The sequence below is a fragment of the Mesocricetus auratus genome, unplaced genomic scaffold, assembly GCF_017639785.1.
Source record: "Mesocricetus auratus isolate SY011 unplaced genomic scaffold, BCM_Maur_2.0 Super-Scaffold_100676, whole genome shotgun sequence".
Classification (NCBI taxonomy): domain Eukaryota; kingdom Metazoa; phylum Chordata; class Mammalia; order Rodentia; family Cricetidae; genus Mesocricetus; species Mesocricetus auratus.
Genome location: NW_024429266.1, coordinates 77,576,087 through 77,599,747, shown reverse-complemented (window position 1 = coordinate 77,599,747; position 23,661 = coordinate 77,576,087). Strand labels below are relative to the sequence as shown.

At 42.1% G+C, this 23,661-nt stretch overlaps 1 protein-coding gene across 11 annotated transcripts in view; it reads right to left on the bottom strand.

Annotated features, from left to right (window-relative positions):
- Positions 1–23,661, bottom strand: part of Zcchc2 (zinc finger CCHC-type containing 2) — a 50,024-nt gene that overhangs the window by 16,494 nt on the left and 9,869 nt on the right. For 6 of the 11 annotated variants that reach the window (XR_005873754.1, XM_040737535.1, XM_040737541.1 and 3 more), the window contains exons 2-10: positions 21,493–21,604; positions 18,331–18,407; positions 16,547–16,618; positions 10,684–10,796; positions 7,533–7,627; positions 5,282–5,365; positions 3,767–3,824; positions 1,417–1,552; positions 1–56 (exon numbers count right to left, since the gene is read on the bottom strand). The exon at positions 1–56 is cut by the window's left edge and continues 9 nt beyond it. Coding sequence is in view for 10 of the 11 variants with exons in the window: in XM_040737535.1 (XP_040593469.1) it covers positions 1–56; positions 1,417–1,552; positions 3,767–3,824; positions 5,282–5,365; positions 7,533–7,627; positions 10,684–10,796; positions 16,547–16,618; positions 18,331–18,407; positions 21,493–21,604 (803 nt within the window). In the remaining variant the exon portion in view is untranslated. The remainder of the gene's footprint in view (positions 57–1,416; positions 1,553–3,766; positions 3,825–5,281; positions 5,366–7,532; positions 7,628–10,683; positions 10,797–16,546; positions 16,619–18,330; positions 18,408–21,492; positions 21,605–23,661) is intronic. The other 5 variants (XM_040737534.1, XM_040737540.1, XM_040737537.1 and 2 more) reach the window with 4 other exon arrangements.

Genomic DNA, 23,661 nt, shown 5'->3' with positions numbered 1-23,661 from the left:
TGTGGCTTCCCTTTCTTCTTATTTACTGAAGATAAGCTTCGTTTTTCAGCAGAATGCTAGTAGAAATAAAAAACAAACAGACCTCAGCTATACCAAACATTGCTATAGGTATCTTTATTCTACTAGTCTCCATCACGGACTAACAAATTTTCATTTCCAGCCTACTTCTGAAGTTACCTACAGAAGCACTAAATGTATATATTCTATGACAAATATTTAATACTGATAATGAGAAAACTGTTCTTCTACAACAGATCTCGATTTTCCTTTATATGATGGCAGGTCTCCTTGATTATTGCACTTTGACTTTCTAGATTCAACAAGTCAAAAGCATAGTAATGGATACTTGCAGAAGTGAACATGTTCTGTCTTAAATCCCTTTTCTGAGTACAGCGTGGTGAAATCTCACTTTGTTCCCCCCTCCTGGACACAAGTATCCCTTACCTAGCACATCTATACCATATTCACTACTTGCCTGAGAGCAGCTAAGCACACACGAATACAACAACATAAATTATGATACTACACTGTTACAACTAACTATATAATAGCAGTGACTGTTGTTAACCCTGCATTAGGCCCACTTGTAAAGTTTATGCATAGGAAGACACAAGGTTTCCAGGTACTCTGCTGAGCACTGGGCGCTCCCTCTAAGGACAAAGAAGACTAACTGTCCAAGCAGACTGTGATCAAGGATTGGTATTGGCTATGGGTCTTCATGTGAAGTTCGGGTCAGTAAAACTGACATATTTGTCACACTTAGGAGAGGCCATACACATTGGAACAGAAGGAAAGAAGAATCAGATGCCTTTAACAAGGAGACCATTAATTATGACAGTGACAGCTTACGATTTCTCAAAATACGCTTTTGTCCATTAAAAAAAAAAAAGATGTGGATCAGTGTATTGTCAGAAACATAATAAAGTCCACATACACTCTTCTGGATAGGAAACACTGGCAACACAGTGGTGGCATATTATACTAAATGCCCCACCAGCACTCCCCTCTCATCACAGCAGTTCATAAGAAAGCAAGCATTCACTTATTACATGCAAGGAAGAGGGTGAACCTGCCTGAACACCTACGAGGAAAGGTTAGCTTGAAAATTCCTATCTTCATATCAAGTTACAGGTGGATAATCCTTTTGAGACCAAAATTAATAATAATAATGATAAATTGGAACAATTTAATGAACCCCTAGAACTAAAGGCTTCAAGTATCTTACTAAATTGCATTCGTCTTACACAATCACATCTTTTCAGACCCCTGAGGAATTACATATAAGGTTAAAGCCTCACACTGGAATGTTCCCTCACTTCTTACCAGATAAACAGAATGCTTACAGTACTCATTTCTTAGGAAAAACAGAGCAGCAATACTTTAACCAAATGGTGCCAAAGCCAACCTGACACATACTTGGTCAGCAGAGGTCACACAGTGCTCTGGGTGCTGGATGGTGGCACAGCCTTGGTTCCTCCAGTCCACAATTCCATTCTGCTCTGCATACTGCACGGTAAGCCCATCCAATGGAGAACAGCTTGTGCCAACACTGCTAGGCAAAGGAAAGCAGACGACAGTGTGAAGTCTGTGCACACAATGTTGCCTATTCTACCACCTCAATGAAGAAGCTACAGGAACCCTTGCTCTAACCTCTTAGTTTCTGTTTTTGGAGTGTCTAGTGATTGCTATAGCAGCATATGGAAACAGGTATATTCTAAGACGTGAGTATCTAATGTATCATTAAGTGTCTACTTGCCGTAAGTGTCTGTGACTGAGGGGTCCCTGCTCCACCGTCAGTCAGCTCAACAGAGACACTGCACAGCCTGGATGAGGTAAGAAGTGCTGAGTGAAGATCTGTATGAACAGTACGAAGGGTCAACACAGAGCGCCTGGAAACCCCTCCAAATACAGACCACAGCATGGAACTAAAGTACCCAGAGAATGAAGTTTCTGGGGATAGACTGTGGGTGTTGAATACAGTCGCTGGAAGAACCAAATGTAAAATCTTCAGCTGCAAAATGGTGTGAATAATGTAGTGGTTTGGAAGCTGATGATGAGGAGAACTGAAAGGAGTTTAGTCTGAAGAAAATACACAGGAGAAGAAAAAAAAAAGTAACATAGAAATGTAAAAGACAAGCAGGGTGTGTGAACAGCCCCATTCATAAGGACCTCAGTGACTCTAACAAGATGGCTCAGGAGAACAGAACAGAAGGAATATCTGACGGCATAAGCTAGGAATTTTGTAAAATCAAAAAACATAATGTTACAGATTCTAGAAGCAGAATAAATACAAAAACAGCTACAAAGTCTATCATAGACAGGTGAGCAAACTCCAAAAGCACCAGGAGGAAAAACTACCAAAAGAACAGCAGAGACTGTTCTAAAGCGACGGTTCTTGAGGGGATCTCAGAGAGGAGGAGCAAGGGCTGCCTGTCATATGCAAAGGAGCTCCAAGATCATCTATAAAGAGAGGAAGCAGGTGCCCACACAATCAGCAAGGGCCCCAGTTCGGAAACCAGGAAGCCTTGCGGCAACTGAGTGAGTGGGGCAGAGCTATTGCCATGTGGGCTAGAAATCAAATGATTTTATGTGAGCTGCCAGAGACATCAAAGGTGGCTGATGGGGTTCTCACACAACAGGTGAAAACCGTATGACCAGAAGACAGTCAAGCAGAGATTCAAAGAGCTAACAGAAAACAACTGCCAACCTAGAATCACATACCAAGTAAAAAGGATTTTTAAAAAATGAAGGCAACTGTTTTGTTAACTCCCATGGGAGGCCTGCCCCTTTCTCGATAGAGATGGAGGAGGAGTGGTTAGGGGAGGGGTAGATGGGAGGTAGGAGAAAGGAACAGGAGAGAAGGGAGGGGAAACTGTGGTAGGTATGTAAAATAAATGCAAAAGCTACAATTACCTTGATACCCAAGACACAACTAAGAAAGAGAACTATAGACCAATTTCCCTCATGAACATCGATGCAAAAATACTCAATAAAATACTCACAAACCGGATTCAAGAACACATCAGAAAAATCATCCACCATGATCAAGTTTAATAAAAAAATTTTTTAATGAAGGCAAACTATATTTTTTTCCTTCAGATAAAAACTTAAACTGCAATCAGTTAAGTGTAGCTCAGTGATAGAAGGCTTACCTGCATTTGTGAGTACCTATGTCCAATATCTAGTAATACCAAATGTACACACACACACACACACAAAAGCTAACTGCATTTACCATATATGATATATGTCAGGAAACAGTGCTTTCATTTAAAAGGAAAACCATCACAGGTGGATGCTTAGGGATGAGAGGAGCAAAAAGGGATCAAGAACAACACTGGAAAAGGGCACCACAAAATTTAAAGCTATGAAGAGAATGAAAATGCATGATGATTACGATTTATAACTCAGGGGAAAAAAAGTGAAGTTACAGTGCTCCAAGTTCCTCAGATTACTTGAGAAATACTGCAAGCACAAATTAACATTAGACTTAACGAGGTGAAAGGTGCATTACAATTTTTAGGGTAACCACCAGAAGAACAAAACACAGCTGCCGCGAGAAGATTTTCCTCCAAAAGGCAGCAAGGAAGGAGGAAAAAGAGAGCAGCAAGACCAAAAAAAAAAAAAAGAGAGAGAGAGAGAGAGAGAGAAAGCAAAATGGCAGAGTCTCAGCCGATAAATACACGATAAATACATGAGAAACTTAACTAAATGGTAATGACTCCAAGGAGCACAAAGACATTTGCTGTAGAAGTCAGATACCTACTTCACTGCCGGACTCTTCCCAGCATGTTTCTTGTGCATTATGGTGTGCTGTAACACATCTAGGGCAGAAAAAAAAAACCACGATTAATTCAGGACATGTCGTACAAACTGAAGCAGCTCAACACTGATGGTCCCTGCCGAAGACTGCAACCCAGTTCCCAGCACAAGGGGAGTTTATGCTTATCTCTGTGAGACAGGGTCCACTATACAGTACAGGTTGACCTCTGATTCCAACTCCTGCCTCACCATACTGGGTCCTGGACTACCACTGGGCACCACCACTTTCAGTTTGTAGAATATACTTAACACATCTCTAATTACCCAACACAATACCAAATTACCTCAAATGTACATACCAATCTTGCTCAAGATTATGCAAATTTACTATGAGTGTGTTACTTCAAACTGGATTTACTTCAGGTAAAACTATTTATTTCTCTTTAAAAAATGATGTCCATATGTTTTAAAGTCTCTCAGAAATACATATACCCATGTACCAGACTACTTTCTAGTTGCTTTAAAAAAAGATACAATGTATGAGGTAAGGCTAAGGGTCTCTCTTCACTCCACTCCTCCCCTCTACAGAGGTCTAACTACTATCTATGCTGTTGAAGCACTCCAGTGAAAGTTCCATTTAACTACTTGCATATGTATGGCCATTATAAACTCATACTGGGCTGTGGAGTGTTGAATATGCTACAAATATCCTTTTAACTCCTGCCCAGCAGACATCACTACTTAGCTGAAACACGCTCTGGCACTTGTGGCTACAAACCACGCTGCAGCCTGCACAGGGGCAAGTTTCACAGATGCACAGTCAGCAGGCAGCAGCCGCCATCTCCAGCTTCACTGCATCATGCCAAATTCTGTGCAAACACGTTGGCAATTTGCATCTCATCCAAAACGCCCGTGCTCTTACTGCCACAGTGCGTGGCGTCAGACTGGAAATGAGTCCCCAGCCTGCAGAATGTGCACTTGTCTCACTGTCCTTCCCTTTCCTTCTCGATTACCCGTGAGGCTGTACGCTCATGAGCTTGAGGGCTTCGCCATCCATAAACTTCCTAGGATGACTTTTTCACTGATTTCTGGAGGAGGATCCTTCCATTGTGAGCAACTGGTCTTCTTCCTGTCAACTCCCTGTGGACTGTCTTCTAAAAGTATCTGGGCTCCTTGGTCATATATTAAGTTCTTGCTTAGTCATATGTACAGTCATGTTTACAGCCTTAGTAAACAAAACCTTCTCTCCCTGGGTTTACACATAAAACTTTAAACTCTCCATTTTGCAAAAAGTTGTATTCCCTTGAAAGTTCTGTGCATGACATATGGTGGGATCTGATTAACACAACACATCATATAGGAAGACAAATGTGCCACCACCACAACCTCTTCCTTGTCCTCTGTACTGCAATGCCATTCATTTGACACATCCCAATGCCCCTGTCTGTAACTGGGTTCTCCTGACTCTGTTCTGACTGGGACAGTGTATGCAGACTTAGTCTAGTGAGTCTACAATTACCTTCTTCTTGACTTGAAGCTTCTGAGCTGTCTTCTTTTAAGTGTTCTAATATCTTAGAAGTCTTCAGAGAGGACTGTAAGTTATCTGCAGGAAATAATTCAATACTACTAACTCTGGGAAAATTATAATAGTGAGATAAAGAAAATAAGTATGATTATCCCTCTGCCCCAACAAGAGGAGAGTGAAGGGTTACTGGTCAAAGAACCTTTCTCCAAGGTAGGACTTCAAGAATGCACAGGAGTATTTGACTGCAGTCTTGGAACAAGCTGCTCCCTCAGGCACCAGCTGGCTGAGCAAGTCATCCCACACCAGCCAACCCCAGGATATTCACCCACCACAGGACTACATGGAGAATGTGCCTCTGCTGTCTACTGTCTAAACTTCCTTAAACTTCTAGTTTGTTGTACACTGTTATTTTTTAAACCCTGCAACAACACTGTGGCAATACTGAATTGCTATAAAACTCAATCTCTTTTGTTATGGAGCAATGATTGTGGGTCAGCACTGACCCACAGGACCCATTCTGACAGCAGGGGATCCCAAGAGTTATCTATGAGCATATGGGACACTGTTCTCTATCCCAGGGTAACAAAAGGTAGAGGTTTTGTTTTGTTTTTTTAAGTGTGCAAATGAACCCTGAAAACACTATGATATTCTTCAGCAAAACAACTCACACACACATATATATAGACTGCTGACAAGTTTCCCCACAATTCAGGATGTGTACATTCAACAGTATTTTACGTGTTCAATCTTCAGATAAAATCTGCCAGGATCCTTAGCATTGCTTATGAATTTAAAACCTTGCCAAGCCCTCAAGAGACTCTGTCTTATGTATATACATGCTTCCCAAGTGCGTAACTTTCCTCGGCAGGGAGATAATCTGTGCTAGAAGCTTAACTCTGTTTCAACACCTTTTTAAAATGAACCAGGTGCTACTGGTAGATACTATTAAAAGAAATCTAACATTTTGACTTGGGGAGAAGTGCTGACGGTTAAGTCTACAGAGCTCCAGAATAACTACGAGTTGAAGAAGCACTGTCACTTATTCAGGCAGAAACTCAGCCACGGAGCCACACAGTTGCACATCTTGTCCCAGTCAACTAGTCACAGAAGTAAACTTTTGATCCTAACGGCTAACTAGGTTCCAAACACTTGAGGCATGTACCTGCGCACCACACGTGACACTCTAGCAGTTAGCGAAACTTGGAAACTAATACACATTGAACAGTTAATCATACTTTTTAATCTCTCTTTTTATATCTCAAACTGAGGAGGCATGCATTTTCTTTTTCCTTTAGGTATATAAAAATGACAACTGAAAACAAAAGGAAAGATTTAAAGAGATAATGTTCCTCAAAATACTGGCTGTGCTTACAGTGAGTAGAAAATATCTGTGGAACGTATCAGCATTATTGGCAACGTATCTGTTCAAAAGTCAGGCTGAGGAGAACTGGTATAAGATTGAACACAGAGAGGACTGATGAACACTGAGACAGGAAAGCACAACACATAGAAGCAAGACTGGGAAAACTCAAGGGGCAGTGACAGCGATGGCCACACAGAACCCAGAATAGTAAGCCACAGGCTCTGTGAAGAGCTGAGCTTTCAAGGAGCTATAGCCTAAGGGGTCCAAGGGAGCTCAAGGACTTTCATTAACACCTGATTTCTTACCAAACTTCTAAGATCTTTTTCAGAGAATTAACAAGTAAAATGTATCCCCACAATAGTTCTGAGATGGGGTACACAGCAACGTTTTGTAAGTAGTAGTACACAAACAGAGCAAAACAAAGCCCAACTGAAGACAACAGAAAGGCTGGGAAGAGCCAATAGAGGACAGCGTCCTTTGTCTAGGACAGGCTGGGCTGCAAGTGCTGACTATGTGCAGGTGGCAGAGATGGATAAGGCTAAGGGACTATAACAGTCAGCACAGGATGGTACTACAGGAAGGGACACGGCACACCCTGCCCCAGAGCAGCCAACAGTTACGCAAGCAAGTCTACTTGGTTCTATTGCACTCACTGGGTCATTATCTTTAAAGCTACAGTGTAAAGTTCACTGAAGAGGCCAAATATTTCTTAACTGCATGTTTCTATTCCTTAACTTTTAGCTAAAGTTCTTCAAGTTTGAACAACAAGGTAGCATGGTAAGACACGAAAGCCAAGCAACAAACAAACCCTATAAAAATCCCAAATACAAAACAAAACAAAAACACTTCCCAGATTCCCACTGAGGAGCGGAGGGCACTTACTGACACTGTGCTGAGACTCCGAGGACAGTGACCGGAAGAAGCTGCGTACTTTCTGACTCTGAAGAAAAGCCTGGGATGAAGTTGAAAATAGCTGCCTGCGTAAGAAGAAGAGTTACATTAACTACCAGTGTACACATCTGTAGTCTCCATTCAGATTAAAGTCAATGTAAGTGACAGGGGAGAAGGGACGGGGAGGGTGTGTGAGTGTGTGTATGTGTGTGGGATGGGGCAGGGTGTGAGTGTGGGGGGGGGATGGGGCAGGGTGTGTGAGTGTGTGTGGGGGGGGATGGGGCAGGGTGTGTGAGTGTGTGTGTGTGTGGGATGGGGCAGGGTGTGTGAGTGTGTGTGGGGGGGTAAGAGGTGGTAAGCCAAACCTTTCCCCAAAGAAAGTATTATTTTTCTGGTGTATTTACACAGGAACAAGGAAACTTTAACAAAACCCATTTGCAAGAATCTACTAAACAAAGCGAGTTCCAAGAAAGCCTCCAAAACAATACAGAGAAACCCTGCCTCGAAAAACCAAAAAAAAAAAAAGAATCTCCTAAACATAGATTTATTTTTTATGGGGCAGTTTCCAAAGCTGCTTTTCTAGTCAGAAAGAGGCCTGCAAAGCTCCCTCCTCCTCATGCACACAGCTGTGCATCACTTGGCTGTCCTATCGAGGGGCCTCCTCACATGTGAGGAGAGGCTGTGAAGCTTGTGATGTCAGGGGTTCTAGGAAGCAGGGAGCACAGTGACAGGGTACCACCACAGCATATGGAAGGTTTAGTCTGCACTACACCATGATTCTAACTCACCTTAGAAAACCAAAGGGCCCTGCAGGAGTGCTGGGAACCGACCTGCAGCCCTCAAACAGTTAGGCAAGAACTTGGCCACCTAGCTGTCCCCAGCCCTGTTTTTACTTATTTTTCCTAATTCTTATTTGGGGATAAGGTCTCAGTCAGTCAGAATTGCCCTGAACTCCTATAGCTCATGCCAGCCTGGCCATGCTGCTAGGCCCAGACTCCTCTTGCTTTTGCTTTATATAGATTCTGTTTTCAATGTTCAACTCTTAGAAGTTAATTTATATAACAATAATATTCTAAGTACCTTTCTGGAGATGGGTTCTCATGTTGCCTGTGCTTATCGTAACTCCTGAGCTCAAGTAATCTTCCCATCTTGGGGCACCAGTGCTGAGGACTATAGGCCCATACCACCCACATTCAGCTTATATAATTAACTTTGAAGTAAGAAATGGCGTAACATGCCAAATGTCCTTTACTACTGAGCTATCCCTGACAATTAACCAACAATCTGGAAATTATCTTAAAAGAGACAGATGACACAAAAACAAAGACTGACATAGCTAGCATCTGAAATTTCATTTTAAGCATCATAACTAAATAACACAAGACAAATTGTCATTGTTGATTCTTATTTCATTGAAAGAGCTAAGAAAGCCACAAAAATCTAAACAGATAGATAAAAATTCATGATTTCATAAAATAAACTAACCTTATAGGAAGATAGAAAGAAAGCAAACCTAAGCCACGTGACAATGATCCATCTATCAAACCAGCTAGTTCTTAAAAATGGGCTCAAAGTTTGCCCAGCTATGGAAAGCCAGGGTCTGAGCAGAAAGCAAGCCAATTTCAACCAGTCTCTCCTTAACAATTAATCATAAACCTGGGAACATTTTAGGTACAAACACTGGGTTACAAAGCAGATGGGATAGACTTTATAGCCACTCAAATGGTTCAAATGAGTTCATGATTCAGAGGAAATAGGTCCCATTCAATGGAAATAGTCCCCCCTCCTCTATTGGGGAGCAAGCAATCTTACTTTCCCCCTTCTCAGCCACACTGATCCTAGGAACACTCTGGGACATAGTTGCCCTTAGGAAGGCAACCCAGAGGGGGCTCACTTAAGCCTGACCCTGAGCCACATGGTCATGCTTTTGCTTAGCCTTTTAATAACTAAGTTTCCAGTCAAACAGCAATTGCTTCCTTGGCATCTTGGAGGGGCAAGCTGCTAACTGCCACGACCAAGCTCTAACCCTGGCATGTAAGCAACTGCTCCACCTCAGGATGCATGTCTTGAACATCCCATGCCAATCCCAATGTGATTCTAGTGCTTTGTGACCTGGAATACTCCCACGATTCTCAGTGCTGTATGTTCTACATGATCAGACTCACTCCACTCTTCCCAGTTCAGCTTAAATCTGAATGCTCACTTTTCCAAGACTGAGTTACTTTGCTAAAACCCCTTGCCTTATCCTAATGTTCTACTGAGGAAAGCCTCCTTTCAAGACAAATGCAACCATCCACTTTCTTTATACTGAGACAACAGGGAAACACTGATGCTCCTGTGCAGCTTCTTAGTTTCCTGCACTCAATTATTCTCTTAGATCTTGCACATGATAGACTTGTTTCATTTTGTTTTAAAAGACAGGGTGTTACTATGGAGCCCTGGCTGGCCTCTAATTCAGAGATCCATGTGAACAAATTCTGGGATTAAAGGTGTGAGCCACCACGCCCTACCTACAGAGCTGTAACTCCCCTTTCCTCTCTAGTATTTGATCCTTCGGTCTTTCCCTTCCTATGCAACCCTTGTATGTGAGTGACAATCTAAGATCCTTTCAAATCCCCATCACAAAGCAGGTTAACTTGTTTATACCCACTCTTGTATTTGTGGGGGAAGGGAAGGACCCTGTATCACCCATTAACCTGCTGGCCCCCAACTCATGAGGCATGGCTCTGGGAGTGAACACAGGTAGGGTTTAAATACACCAGAGACCATATTTAACCTTCATCTGAGCAACACATACATTCCCAATGCTACAACACCTTCACAAGGGCAAAGCCCTGACCTTCAGTAGCACCGGGTGCCAGGAGGGCAAGGGGCAGTGAGCACAAGCTGAGGAGGTCACTTTCTTCCACTCCCTAGATGTCCAGTCTCTCCCAAGCCTAGCTACCAGACAAGGACATCGTTAATAACATTTTATGGAAAAACAACAACAAAAACCTAAGAGGTTTAACTCACGATACCTTCAAGTTAAAAGAACCAACAGTGACAAACAGGGTTGCTACCTTCTGCTGTGAGCCCAGGCCTATGCAGAGGAAGGGTCTCTGGTCTCCCTCAACAGTCTGTCCTAAGCATCTGTGGCTGTTACCTGAGGATGGGCTCCAGGTCAGGGTGCCGCCGCTCTTCCCTTTTTAGAGAACCCTGATTCAGGGCTCTTAAGATGGCCTTGTCAAAGGTCTCAGAAGACAATTCCTTTGGAAGCTACAGGAGAAAAACACAATATCCAATGCTGAGCTTCACTCAAATATATGAATAAATAAACTTAAAAAAAATACCTTCTCCTCATTAGCCACCCCCAAGCATACTTTCCAGGCACCAGGCTGAAGGGGCACAGGTCTGTCCTAGAGGAAGCAGATCTTCTGGGGCTTGCCTGGTGCATGGTAAACCCAAGATTTCAGCACAACTTCAGTGTACGGCATGCGAACCTCACACTCCAAGGCCCTCTCCCCTTCCGGGTGTCATCCATACAGAGCTTCAAGTTAAACTGAGCATACTAGTCTGAAAAGTGTTATCTCTGCCTTTACAGTTATCGAAATGTTGGAAAATTAAATACTATATGCCAAATAAAGAACACAGTTATAAAAGATGGATCAAATTCTTGCAATTTTATTTACATCAAAAATACCCATCAGAGCTAGTGATGGTTCATCAGGCGGAAGGATTTGCTGCTCAAGACTTGAGTTCAGTCCCCAGCATCCAGGTAAAGTGGACAGGACAGGTGACTCTTCAAAGCTGTCCTCTGACCTCTACATGTACCAGACACTGCACAACTCACACCACAATTATAAAAAACAAAAGAAAACACACCCCTCCCGAGTGTTCCTCAACTAGCACTGTGCTAGTATCTGTAAGAAAGTATCATTTGGCGAAGAAAAAAATGTAAATGAAACCAAACTCTATCACATTATTTAACTTCCTTAAAAATATTTCTAGAAAACAAGTTCCAAAACTAACTCTAAGTTTTTCAAGAATTTGGTTTTGACTTTTGTGATTAACTTCTTAATTACTGTCATTTTCACTAAAATTAAGAATAGTTGTAAGAGTAGAGTAAATCCTAAGGAGCCACAGACATAAAAGTCTACATCACTTGGTTTACAAGGCAAAAATTCTCTAGTAAACACAGCGCTCAAACAGGGCACAGAGAGGACAAAAGTGGCAGCACCGCTGAGGTCGGGCAGTGACTAAGGCATGGCATGTGGGCAGTGTCTGCAAATCAATCCGGGGAAATCACAACCAATGGCATCCACACACTACTATGGGAAGCAAGTCCTCCAACTGCCAGTCTGAAGAAACAAATTCTGAATCAACACATTCCAAATAAGAAACTTAATTTCAAGGAAGACACTTTGACATTAAGCATATTAATATAGGTTTTTGTCAGTAGGCATTTATTACTAATTTTAAACATTAATAAATGTTCTAAAACTTTTCTTTAATATATCTAGTGTGCACATGTATATGTATGAACATGTATGTATGTATGTATGCATGCATGCATGCATGCATGCAAGTACATATACATGTGGTGGAAGCCAGAAGTTGACACCAAGTATCTTCCACTATTGCTTCCCATCTCATCTTTTGAGACAGGGTCTCTCTCACTGAATTCAGAGTTCACTGATTAGGTAGAACTGGCTGGCCAGTGATCTCAGGGGATCCACCTGCCCCTAAACACAACAATACTAGGGCTACAGACATGGTTGACTAAACTCAGCTTTTACATGGTTGTTCTTGCTTGCATGGCTAACATATCTACAAGCAAGTTATCTCCCCAGTACACTGACAAAGAAGTCTATTCCAATTTTCTAGTCACTGATAGTTGCTCTACACAACTGAGGATTCTATCATGCAAAATTCCACCAAGTTAACGGCAATGTTCACATTACTGGGTTGAGTGTGGACATGCAGACATCAGTATGCAACATAGTTTATTGTCATGTTGTTTTTGTCTTTTTTTCCCCAGGGCCCACTCAGATGGAAGGGAAGTTTATTTGTAAAAGTAAAGCTTTTAAAGTTTGTCTTTTGTATTCTGTATTGGATTTTTCTCCTCTTTGCATCTTGTGTTGGCCTCTGCACAACCTCAGAATGATGAAAGTTTTGGATCTAGATTCAAAATGCCAAAGCCTAATGTGCAGCCATTTATCTTTAATTTTTCTTGTTGACAAAGTTAGCAAGAATAAATTGTTGATTCACATTAGGGAACTACAGCCTTCAACTCAAGAAGTCTCCTAAAAGGTTAAGCAGCACACGTGGGGATGAGCCATCTTAATCTGTTGCACGGCTTCAGAGCCAACCTGGATGACCCCATCACTGGCACCACTGATGGGTTATTTGTCAAAGAGTCTTTTGTTAACTGATAGTCTTTGCAAGTGTGGTCAGCTATCCTCTCCTGTGCATTAGCAACGTGCAAACATTCAGAAGCTTTGCTGGAACTAGCTCACCATGACATGTGACAAACACAATGACCTAAGTTGATCAGTCTTATCTCCATATAAATGAAAGTCTCTTCCCTTACACTTCATGAAGTAGGGCACCATGAGGCAGGCCCTCATTGAAGAAGTCCTTTACTCTGAAAAGGAGCCAGTCAACTTAAACTGTGCTATAAATGCCAAACCTGTCTTTCCTACGGATCCATTGCCTTCACACTTTAACAGCCCATAACTGTGATGTTAAGAATTGAAAGCCAGGCTTCCACCTTTCAACTTTTGGAGGAGAGACCCCAGGTTGAGTACCATGAAGAGAGCACTGCAGCACTGTCAGCCGAACCACAGGGTTCGGTTTGGTTTCTGAGCCACACAGTCTGTTAGGTCCAATGCAGCCTTGCCAACCTAATTCTTCGGTTCAAGGGTCTCTAAAGTAGAGTCCAGACGTCAGGGAGTAGTTTTCTCTTCATGATTAGACACCTGGGTCTGGTTTGATAAATGGCCCCAATCTGGAAGCTGCTATACAGTGGTGAAAAATACAGCTAGCCGTGTGCACACTACATGTGCACCAACAGCTGCTCTGTTCTAATGTTAAGACACTGAGGTTCAAGTATACTCTTTAAAAGGGACTGCAGCTTGACCTTGAGGGAGGTCATATATCTACAACTGTTCCTGTATATTCATTCATGAAACCTCCCTACAACGTACAGTAAATCTCACTCACTCAAGGAGTTAGCAAGCACCCAAACTCCTACTCTGCTCTCAGAAACTGCTGATACGACAGCAAAGCAAGCAATAAAAACTCATAGAGCTGCTGTGGTAATATAAAACAAAACTGGAGGGGGCTAGGACTGGAGGTCAGAAGCTGCTGTTCTCCCTAAATAAGAACTCAGCCCCCCACCCCCACGCTTCTGGAAACTGTAGTGCAGCTCAGCAATAACCACACCCCTTCACAGTGTCACTACAGGTGCTCAGAAGGAAGGGCAGGTTCTGCTCCAGGCTTCTACACACAATGTTAAAGATGGGAGCAGGCAACTTGAAGAATATTCGACAAGAGGCAGTTCATTTCTCAGGTAAGAGTGGTGTTCACACATTTAAGAAATGTGCTTCAGTCAAATGCTGGCTAAGCAGAGGGATTAATTACCTCCACCCAGAAGGATGAGTTAGACATTTGGGGTTTTTCTTTTGTAAGGCACTTAGCTTTTAGAAAAGCTATGTGACAGAAGAAATGTAATCTGTCAAGACACACCACTGCTGAAGCTTAGGGAGATGCAGAAGAAAGGAGGCTTGCTAGAAGGCAGGCCAAGGCCCAGCAGAGGGGTCATTGAACTCCTGCAGGGAGATAGAAGGACAGGTGGCATCAAACAGCCCTGCTCCGTATCCCAGCTCATTCTCCAGCACTGGAGTTGTGTCGCTCAAGAAGAAGAGAGAACAAAGAAGGGGACGAGCACCCTGTTGCCAAACCCAACCAGTGACTGCTCAGACTTCTTATTTACCTTACATTAAACCCTGGTGAGTGTATCCTATTGAGACACAAGAGAGCTAGTGATAAGCAGAAGAGGTTCACAGATGCATGCAAAGAAAAGAGGGCAGACCCAACCCTTTGGCTTACTCATCAGAAGCCAGTCAGACGCTCCTTTCCCTGATGCAATGCTGCCTGGCTCTCAGCTCCTGTTAGGGTCACAGCTCCTCATTTCTCTGATACCTTTCTGATTGTTCCTTTAAACCCGGCATAAAGAGACCGGTGCTCAGAATGTCCACCCTTCTATCACCGTCTTCTCTCCCACCAAACTGTGTAAGGCTAATAGGTTATGGGAGGGACATAGGCCCTGATGACTAGAAATGAATGAAGCCCACCTTATCTTTACAGACAGGCAGGAGGAGTTCTTAGCCCTTAACTAAGAAACCCCAGAAACCTATATAAAACAAAGTACTACTGGTCCAAACAAAACCAAAATCCAAACACTGATAAAATGACTTCTAAGGGCATTCTGCTGTACACCTAGATGAGTGCCCTATACAGCCATCATCTGGTAGGCTTTCTCCTGAAGCAGATGGGAACTAGTACCCAGCCAGACATTACACATAGAGAGACCTTGGAAGACACAGCTCTAAATGGGATGTCTCCATCTAATCCCTCTCCTCAGAGCTCAGGGGACCCCACAGAAGGGGACACAGAAAGAATTTAAGAGCCAGAGAGGACAGAGGGCACAGGAGAACAAGGTGCTCCAATCACGAGCTCACTGGGACTGAAGCAGCAAGCACAGGGCCAGCACAGGTCCACGCCAGGTCCTCTGCACACATGTTATAGCTTCAGTTTAATATTTTTATGGGATTCCTGCATGTGTGAACAAATGGGTCTCTGATTCTTGTGCCTTCTTCTTGGGTTCTTTTCCTTCTGTTGGTTTGCTTTGTCCAATTTCAATGTGATGGTTTTTATTTTATCTTACTGCATTTTGTTATGTTTGCTTTCTCTCAGAAGCCTTTTCCAACGAGAGAAAAGGAGTAGATCTGGATGGAGGAGGTGGGGAGGAACTTGGGAGAATAGAGGGAGGGTAAACTGTAATCAGGATATAGAGTACAAGAAAAAAAAAACCTCTTTAATAAAAGGGGATAAAGAAAGACAATTCAGCTTAAAATAAGCCACAGGAAAAAAAAGATGTTATTCAACTGACTTAATACAGACAGACTAACACATGCAGCACACTGATAATCTGATAGCGTATCAGAGAATCAGCCCCCAGTGTTCTGCTCAAAGCCTGCATATGGGTGCAAACTCTGGCACACACATGATCTGAACAGAAGACACATGTAGTGACAAGCACACCATGTGAAATCAAGCAAAATCCTCAAGTGTCAGGTGCTGTCAGTCCAGTAATGACACTATCATACAAAACTTGGTAACCAAGTTAGAACATTTCCTGTTTCTGGATTTTTTTGGATCTATCTACTTGTTAAACAATAAAGTATTTGCTTACTAAGCAATAGTAATTTATTGTTCACACAGGCCAGTTCTCTCTTTTACTATTTCTTTCATTTTTCCACTAAATCTAATCAGAAAACTTTATTCAAAGAAACAGGTAAGGATGTGCACAAAGCAAGCCTGCAGGAGACAATTCCACCATCTTCTCATTGCTGTGGATGCGGTGGGAGGAGGACAGACTCTGGGAAGAGAAGGAGCAAGACTTAAGAAAAGCCCACAGACGGAGAGCTTCATGGTTGCTAGGTACCACAGGAAATGAGCCTCGGGACACTGCAGACACTGTCTCTGGGGGAAGAGCCCTTAGTAAGAAACATCTCTGCAGGGAGCTAATAATGGGGACCCATTTCCTAAAGTGAATCCCTTTGCCATTTATGCTGGCAACATAAGGTAAGAGATAGACAATGTAACATTTTCTACAACTCACATTCTTTCAGTTTGGAGTCAACCTATGTGTGTTTTCATTTTCTTGCTGATTCCTTTCTCACTGAAACTTTAGGAATCTTTATATCATATACAAATCTTAACAACAAAATCTATAATTTTACCTTCAGTAGAAATTCCTGTAGCTCTTGGTGGGTTTTTGTTACTGTTGTGACTGAAAGGTCAGACCAATTTACCTGATTTAAGAAAACACACATATTGTATGGTTATTGTTTAGGCAGGAACTGGCTGGGGAAAAAGCCATGTGTAAAACAAAAGGTCTTACTTAAATTTTAAGATTAGCAATTAGAAATATAAAGTTCATCTAGCATTATCAGTTTCTACGAATGTGTTTAATTGTACATTGACATTCTACTCAAAAAAGTTTTCCAATAATTCCTTTTAAATTGCACTTTAAAAAAGCAGTGTTAAAACATATCTATGTTTTAGTAATCTTCAGGAACTAATTTTTCAGAAACATCTTGCCACTTTGATTAAGTACAAAAATGGTACTAAGACAGGGTAGAGCCAAATTATAAAATCCTGTCCCCTGGTGTACAATTCTAAGAGAAACAGTCAATGCAGACTGTCCCTCTGGTAGTACCATTTTACAGTTGAGGGAGATTTATCTTCTGATTTCAGATGGTACAGCAATTCTGACTACATCCATTTTCAGATGGAGAAAATGATGAGCTAAGTGTGACCCAGAATGAACACAGAATCCAGGACTGGACCCGGCTGTGCTGGCTCCTGAACCTTAATTTCCACTTGAGATGTTAATATCTAATTCTTATCTATTAACCATATCAAAGTTAGGTAATACATACAAAATTCCATCTAGCAACCGTGTTTGTTGGTCGGTACATTTCTTAAATGATAATTATCTACCTGGGCATGGGTAGGTGGATACCAGAGTAGACATGACAACTGAAGTATGAGTTAAGTCTCATGCCAGAGTAATACAAAACCAAGGAACGCCTAAGAGTTTCTACCAGTCACCAGTACTTCAAAGATGGAGACTTGGGCCTGAAACAAGATCAGCCGGGTATTAAGGCAGTTCTCTAGAGAGGGGGTATTTGAATCAGATGTTAGCTGTACTTTGGTCCAGGGTAAGGAGAAAGGTCCTACAGACAAGCTGTGCACCCCAACAACTAACGGAGAAGCCAGCATGCAGAGTTTCAAGGGCAAAGAGCCAAATACGCCAAAAGTGAGACATGTGGAAACTGAAACCACACAGTCAAGGATTTTCCTCCTTCACAGTAGAAGTTCAGATTTTAAAATTCATTCAGCAAATGTACTGAGCAAGGCAGACACTGTAGGATGGCAGGGGATGAAGATGAACGCTTCCATAAGATGATCTACTCAAGGATTGGTGGGAGCTATAGTAGCAGCAGTCTGCAGAGGAAGGAGAAAGCACTCTACCAGAGGTTAGAAGAGTCTTCAGGAAAGAGGGACAGCTAGAAGGTGGCAAGCAGTGCCTGTGGGAAGAACTGTAGTGAAGCTGCAGAGAAGCCTGGCTTCACTCCATGAAGCTTCAGAGTACGTGTGATCCAACCTCACAAGGCTCAACAGTGAGGCTGCAGCAGAGGAAAGCAGGTGGAGAGTCTTACCCTGGCAGGAGCAGAATTTGACCGGACCCTGGGATTCACAGCCAACAAGACGACAAAGCCACAAAGCAGGGATGGAAAGCCCCATGAGGAACAGGGAAGCATGGCAGTGATGCCAGGACAGAGAAGGTTGGTAGTCTGCAAATACTTGTGAAAATCTTTGCATTGCTTTTTAAATATCTATCTATCTATCTATCTATCTATCTTTTGTCTTTAAAGTAGTAAACTTGGTAGCAGTTAGTTCTTCTAAAGGTCAATTATTGTGGCAAATGATGTATCTTTTGGGGGTGAGAATAGCTTACTTTGAAAGTGTACTCCCAATACTTGTCAGCCCTTTTTCTCTGCACTCCTTTCAACATTATCTTCTCAATGTGTACAGCTGAAAGAAAAAACACACATGCTGACTGCGTTAGAGATTACACACATATTACCTGAAATAATCCTGTAACTTAGCAAATGCCAGTAATTAAGCTACTTACTAAGTTAATCTTCACAACGACTTAACTCATGAAACAACCAGATACACAGCAAAAGCCACTCATCCATGAGCGGATGTTTCCTACATAGGTTAAGATGCTGAATGCCTAAGAGGGTCACAGTCAACAACAACAACAACAACATACTCAAAGACGTTTTACTGGAGATTTTTCATTAGGGATAATAATGAAAATTCTTATTGAGATTATAATAATACAGCACTTTGGGATCAACTAAATATGCACAGCTTGTTTAGTTATTTATATGTAATAGTAGTAAGTTAGAAAATATCTTGTTTTGCTTTTGTATAAGTGTCTTATGTGTATAAGTGTTGTGCCTGCATGTATGTATGTGCCACATGCATTCCTGGTGCCCACAAAGGCCAGAGGTGAGTTTGTATCTCCTAGAACTGGTAAAACGTAGTATAAACCAAGCACTATAAGGAGCCCTGAAGTCTCACTGTGAAAGGATCATATATGCAGTTAATACAGGGATAGGACAGTGGACACAGACGATGGTGAACATGACAATAAGCAGTCTATATCTATTCACAAACCGAGTAAACATGCAAACTACCCCCCCAAAACCCCAGCCACTCACTTTATAGCTCCTTCAGGAATCTAAAGCAGGGAAATAATACTTACTTGAAGCTGAGGCTACATCATCAGAGGCTGACAATAATGAACTTGAAAATGGTGGCAGAGAAGTCGGGAAAGGATGGAGTGGGGGTGGGGTGACGATGGGGGACCACTGATGGAGGCAGGGGAATGACGACAAAGAAGAATGGTTCATTTTGCTTTAGAAGAAGTTTATGTGGCAAAAGCAAGGGGTGAGAATGGGACTGTTAACCACCATGGAAGGTGACAATGAGAGAGCATGAAGCAGGGAAATGCATTCAGAATAAGCAGGGAGAGAATAGTAACAGCACTTCGTCCAACTTTCAAAGTGTATGATTTGATGGCCTGTTCAGGCCAGCCTCTCCTTTGTGCTTCAGAAATACTGAGGGTGAAGGGAGGGAAAAAAAAATTCCCAAATGCCAGATGTTCACTCTCAGAACTGTGTAATGTTAGAATGACCACAGAGGGATGGGAAGGTCTGTGTTTCCAAAACCTGCTATATTAAAAGAAGAAGCAAATGAAACCTTACTGAACTAATCTGTGTTGAGAAACAGCAGTTGGGCTGTGGAAGGAGCTGCACTGGCAGAGTGCCTGCGAGCATGCACTAAGTCCTGGGTTTCATCCCAGAACAGCGCGGGCGAAGGCAGGCAGACTGTGAGCAGGGCCAGTTTGGGTCATTTCGTATGATCTGTTTCTGTGTGTCTGTCTGTGTGTGTGTGTGTGTGTGTGTATAAGTCAGTGTGTGTGTGCGCACATGCAAAGACCAGAGATCAATGTGAACTGTCTTCATTAATTATTCACCATCTTGTTTTGACGTATCACTTTACTGAACCTGGAGCCCACCGATTCAGAGTCTGACAGGTCAATGGGCTGCAGGGACCCTCCTCTGTCGTGTCTCCCAGCACTAGGACTACAGGCACATGTGCTGCTGTGCCTGGCTTTCTGCACGGGTGCTCGGGATCTGATTTCTAAGTCCTCATTCTTGCAAAGCACTTTATCATCTGAGTCATCTATTTGCCCAGCCCTTAGTGTTCAGTGTTTAACAGAGAAAGAGAAAGAAAGGGAAGAAAAAGAAAAAAGGGCATGTTGCTGCTCCTTGCTGGGAATACGGCTTAGCTTCATCCTGGATTTCAAGTTATTACACCTGCTGCTACCTGTCTTAACCCTCATAAACTAAAACCAGAAAACATGCATTGCATATCATGTTTTTAAGTCAGAAGTGAAGAGCCACACACATTATCACCTTAAAATTAATTCTATCATTTGAAATAGTCTTTGTTTTTTCTATTTTTTTTAATGAAAACAAGACATTATTAAATCAAGTTCTGCATCAGGGTTCCTCTGTGTTCAATGAGCTCAACTGAAGTAAGTTTATGATTTAAGCTTAGTTGGGGGAGTACTGTGATTGCCTTCCACAGAGGTGGTAATGAGACAAACATTTCTTCATAACTAAGTTATGAAGTTCTTGAGTTTTACTCAAGAAAAGCACACATCAAAAAGATTATGACTAAAAGGAGGCCTACTGACACCAAGTCAGGGTTGTGACTGAAGCTATCTTACACATGCTTGGCTCATCTACGACCTACAGGGCAGCCCACATTGTTTCAAATTTTCTCTCAGTATGGGCTTATAGACTACTCAGACGCAAAGAAAAAGGAGCATGCTAGCCCATCTCTTCTTAGATGATAATGTGCTTTCATTCCCATATGCTACTCCTCTTAAAACTGCATGCAAGATGGATTTGTGAACAATGTCTTCATTCTCTTATAAACTCTGTTGATTTTCTTTATTTTTTAGTAGACACTGACCGCATTCTATAGATGAAACACTATACTAAGTATTTTAGGAAAGTCTTTGCCCTCCAGAAACACGTAGAGGTTTAAGAGAGCCAAAAAGAAAATTGTCTGTGACACAGGCCAGCACACGTGAGAGGACAATCCAAGGCTGCAGAGCAAGGAAACTCCAGAACACAGAAGTCAGAACATTGGCAGCATTGCTTTTGGGCAAAAGTCCAGCACCACTAGGATTTCTCTAAAAAGAAGAGTCAAGAATTAAACAGTATTGGGCTTCTGCTGCAGCTCAGTTGACAGAGTGCCTACCTGGCATGTGTGAACCCTGAGTTTGCTCCCAAGCACCACATAGCCCAGGCCTGGTGGCATAGGCCTGTAATCCTAGCACTTGGGAGATGGAGGCAGAAGTATCAGAAGTTCAAGGCCAGTTATATAGTAAGTCTGGGGCCACCTTGGGCTATGTGAGACCCTGTCTCAACTACCAACCAACCAACAGCAGCAAAGGCAACAACAAAAAAACACTATGAGTTATTCAGTGTAAACAATACCCTACATTAAGTTCACAACAAATACAGCATACCTTCTCGCTGAGCTCTGTGAGGGGCCATAGTGAGTCCGTCTTGAGGTATTTGGGCTTGTTCTACTAAGCCAGTCTCATTACTCTGTATGTAATCACCACAAGCAGAGTCGTTCTAGAAGAGAAGATAATGTGTTAGCCTATGTCACAGTAGAAAATTTCTGAGTCAAGTCCTAGAGTGCAAATACTGATTGTACTAGTTACCAGTGATTAAACATTAAGGGTAGAGAGATACTGAGTGTTAGTCACAAGTAGCGGTATCAATGTTTATTTAACAGTAACAATCTTTTCAAGTATTTAATTTCCAAGCTACTTTAACACACAAAAATCAAATTGCTAATCAGAGTTGCCAGGGATGTCCAGAATCAAAGGACATATAAAATGAGTGGTACACTTACATTAACTTCCCAAGGTAAGTGCGTTGGTATTTTGTATGTCAATCACTACATAAAGTTTATTTACTGACTGGTTTAATTACAGTCTATCAGGATGCTTTGTTAGGAAGAAGTGTTACTAACAGCACCATTAACATATACTAGCTCTTTCTAAGAAACGCTGAGCATGAATAGTTTTCCATCAAAGTCAAGCCATTCAGAAACTATTGGGAGCTTGACCCTGAGTCTACTCAGCCCACGGCTAGTGAACTACAGGTGTGTGCCTCAAAGAGTGGCTGTCTGCAATAATAAAAAGCACGCCGAGCTTACAGCTCTGCAGAACTAAGGCATTGTTACAGCCCTGTCATATCTCTATCCTCACACCCAGAGCCTCAAATTCCACCATCAAGTCACCTGTTTCAAGAGCCAAACATAGTAAATATACACCACCTTTTTAACTGTGTAAAGAAATGACACAAACGGAGGTCCTTAAACTTCCCACGGATCTCATGTAAGCATAGTGGGATTCCAGCTGCCAGTGCCTCATATGTGAATAGACTACACTAAATATTCTTGGGAACCAAGTCTTACATCTGCCTTCTAGAAACACAAGGCGCTAGGATTGTTTACAAAGAACCATGTCATAAGGAGAGTGCAGATTTCTTCAGTACCAACGGCTGAAATATTTGGCCTCACAGTCTTTACCAACTTGCAATATTATCAGTTTTTAATAGCAAACTCATATTTTTCCTAATTCAGATCCACAATCTTTTTTTTTACAGCCAGTATTTGCCAGAGAGATTTTGCTAATTAAAAATTCAACACCATTCTCAGTACTTTAAAACTCAGCAGCAGCACAGTGCTGGCAAGATGGTCCCGTGGCAGAGCACCTGCTTGGCATGTGCAAGGTCCTAGGTTTCATCAAATACAAACAAAAGCAGAATGGAAGCGTTCCAATCTTCTCAACTCAAACAGCTACTACCCAAAAGAAGCTTTCCGTTTCAATCACTGCTTTCCCATTTTATTCCTTGCAACTTTGTTTTGAATTACACATCTGTATGGATGGGTCTGTGCACATGAGAACAGGGCCCGAGGAGGCCAGGGGTGTGAGAGCCCCTAGATCTGGAATTACAGCTAGCTAGGGTCCTCTGAAGGAGCAGTGTGTACTCCCAATCACTGAACCATCTCCCCACTCCCATAACTTTTCTTATAGCAGGTTATTTTTCTACATTGCCAAAATGTTTAAAGACCATATACTTCCAAATACAAACAAATGAAAATTATGCAAAAATAAATTTCTACAAACAGATGAAAATCAAAACCGCAATGAGATCGCTTTACATCTAACAGATGGTTATTGTTTAAATAGAGGGGAAGAGTGGTGAAGATGTGGTACAATCAATGTCACCAAATCAAACACTCTAAAAAGAATAAGGCAGCAAATTTTGTTGAAAATATCTTAGAGTAAATTAACAATACTGCTTCCACAAGCATCACACTCAAACCATGGGGAAAGTAGTTTCCTTCACAACTGAAATCACACATCCGAAAAGTTAATTTTAAGAACAAAATTGTCAGCCATGGTGGCAAATGCTATCATCCTAGCTGCACAGAAAGCTGAAGCAGGAGGAGCTCAGGTTCGAGGCCAGCCTGAGCACTTAGCAGCAAGACTCTGCCTCAAAATAAAGTGAAGGGGGCTGAAGAGCTTAAGTACTAGAGGGCTTAAGTCCATCAACCCATGAAATACCCAAGTCTCAGTAGTTTCACCGATATGTGAAAATCATTCAGATTAAATTTA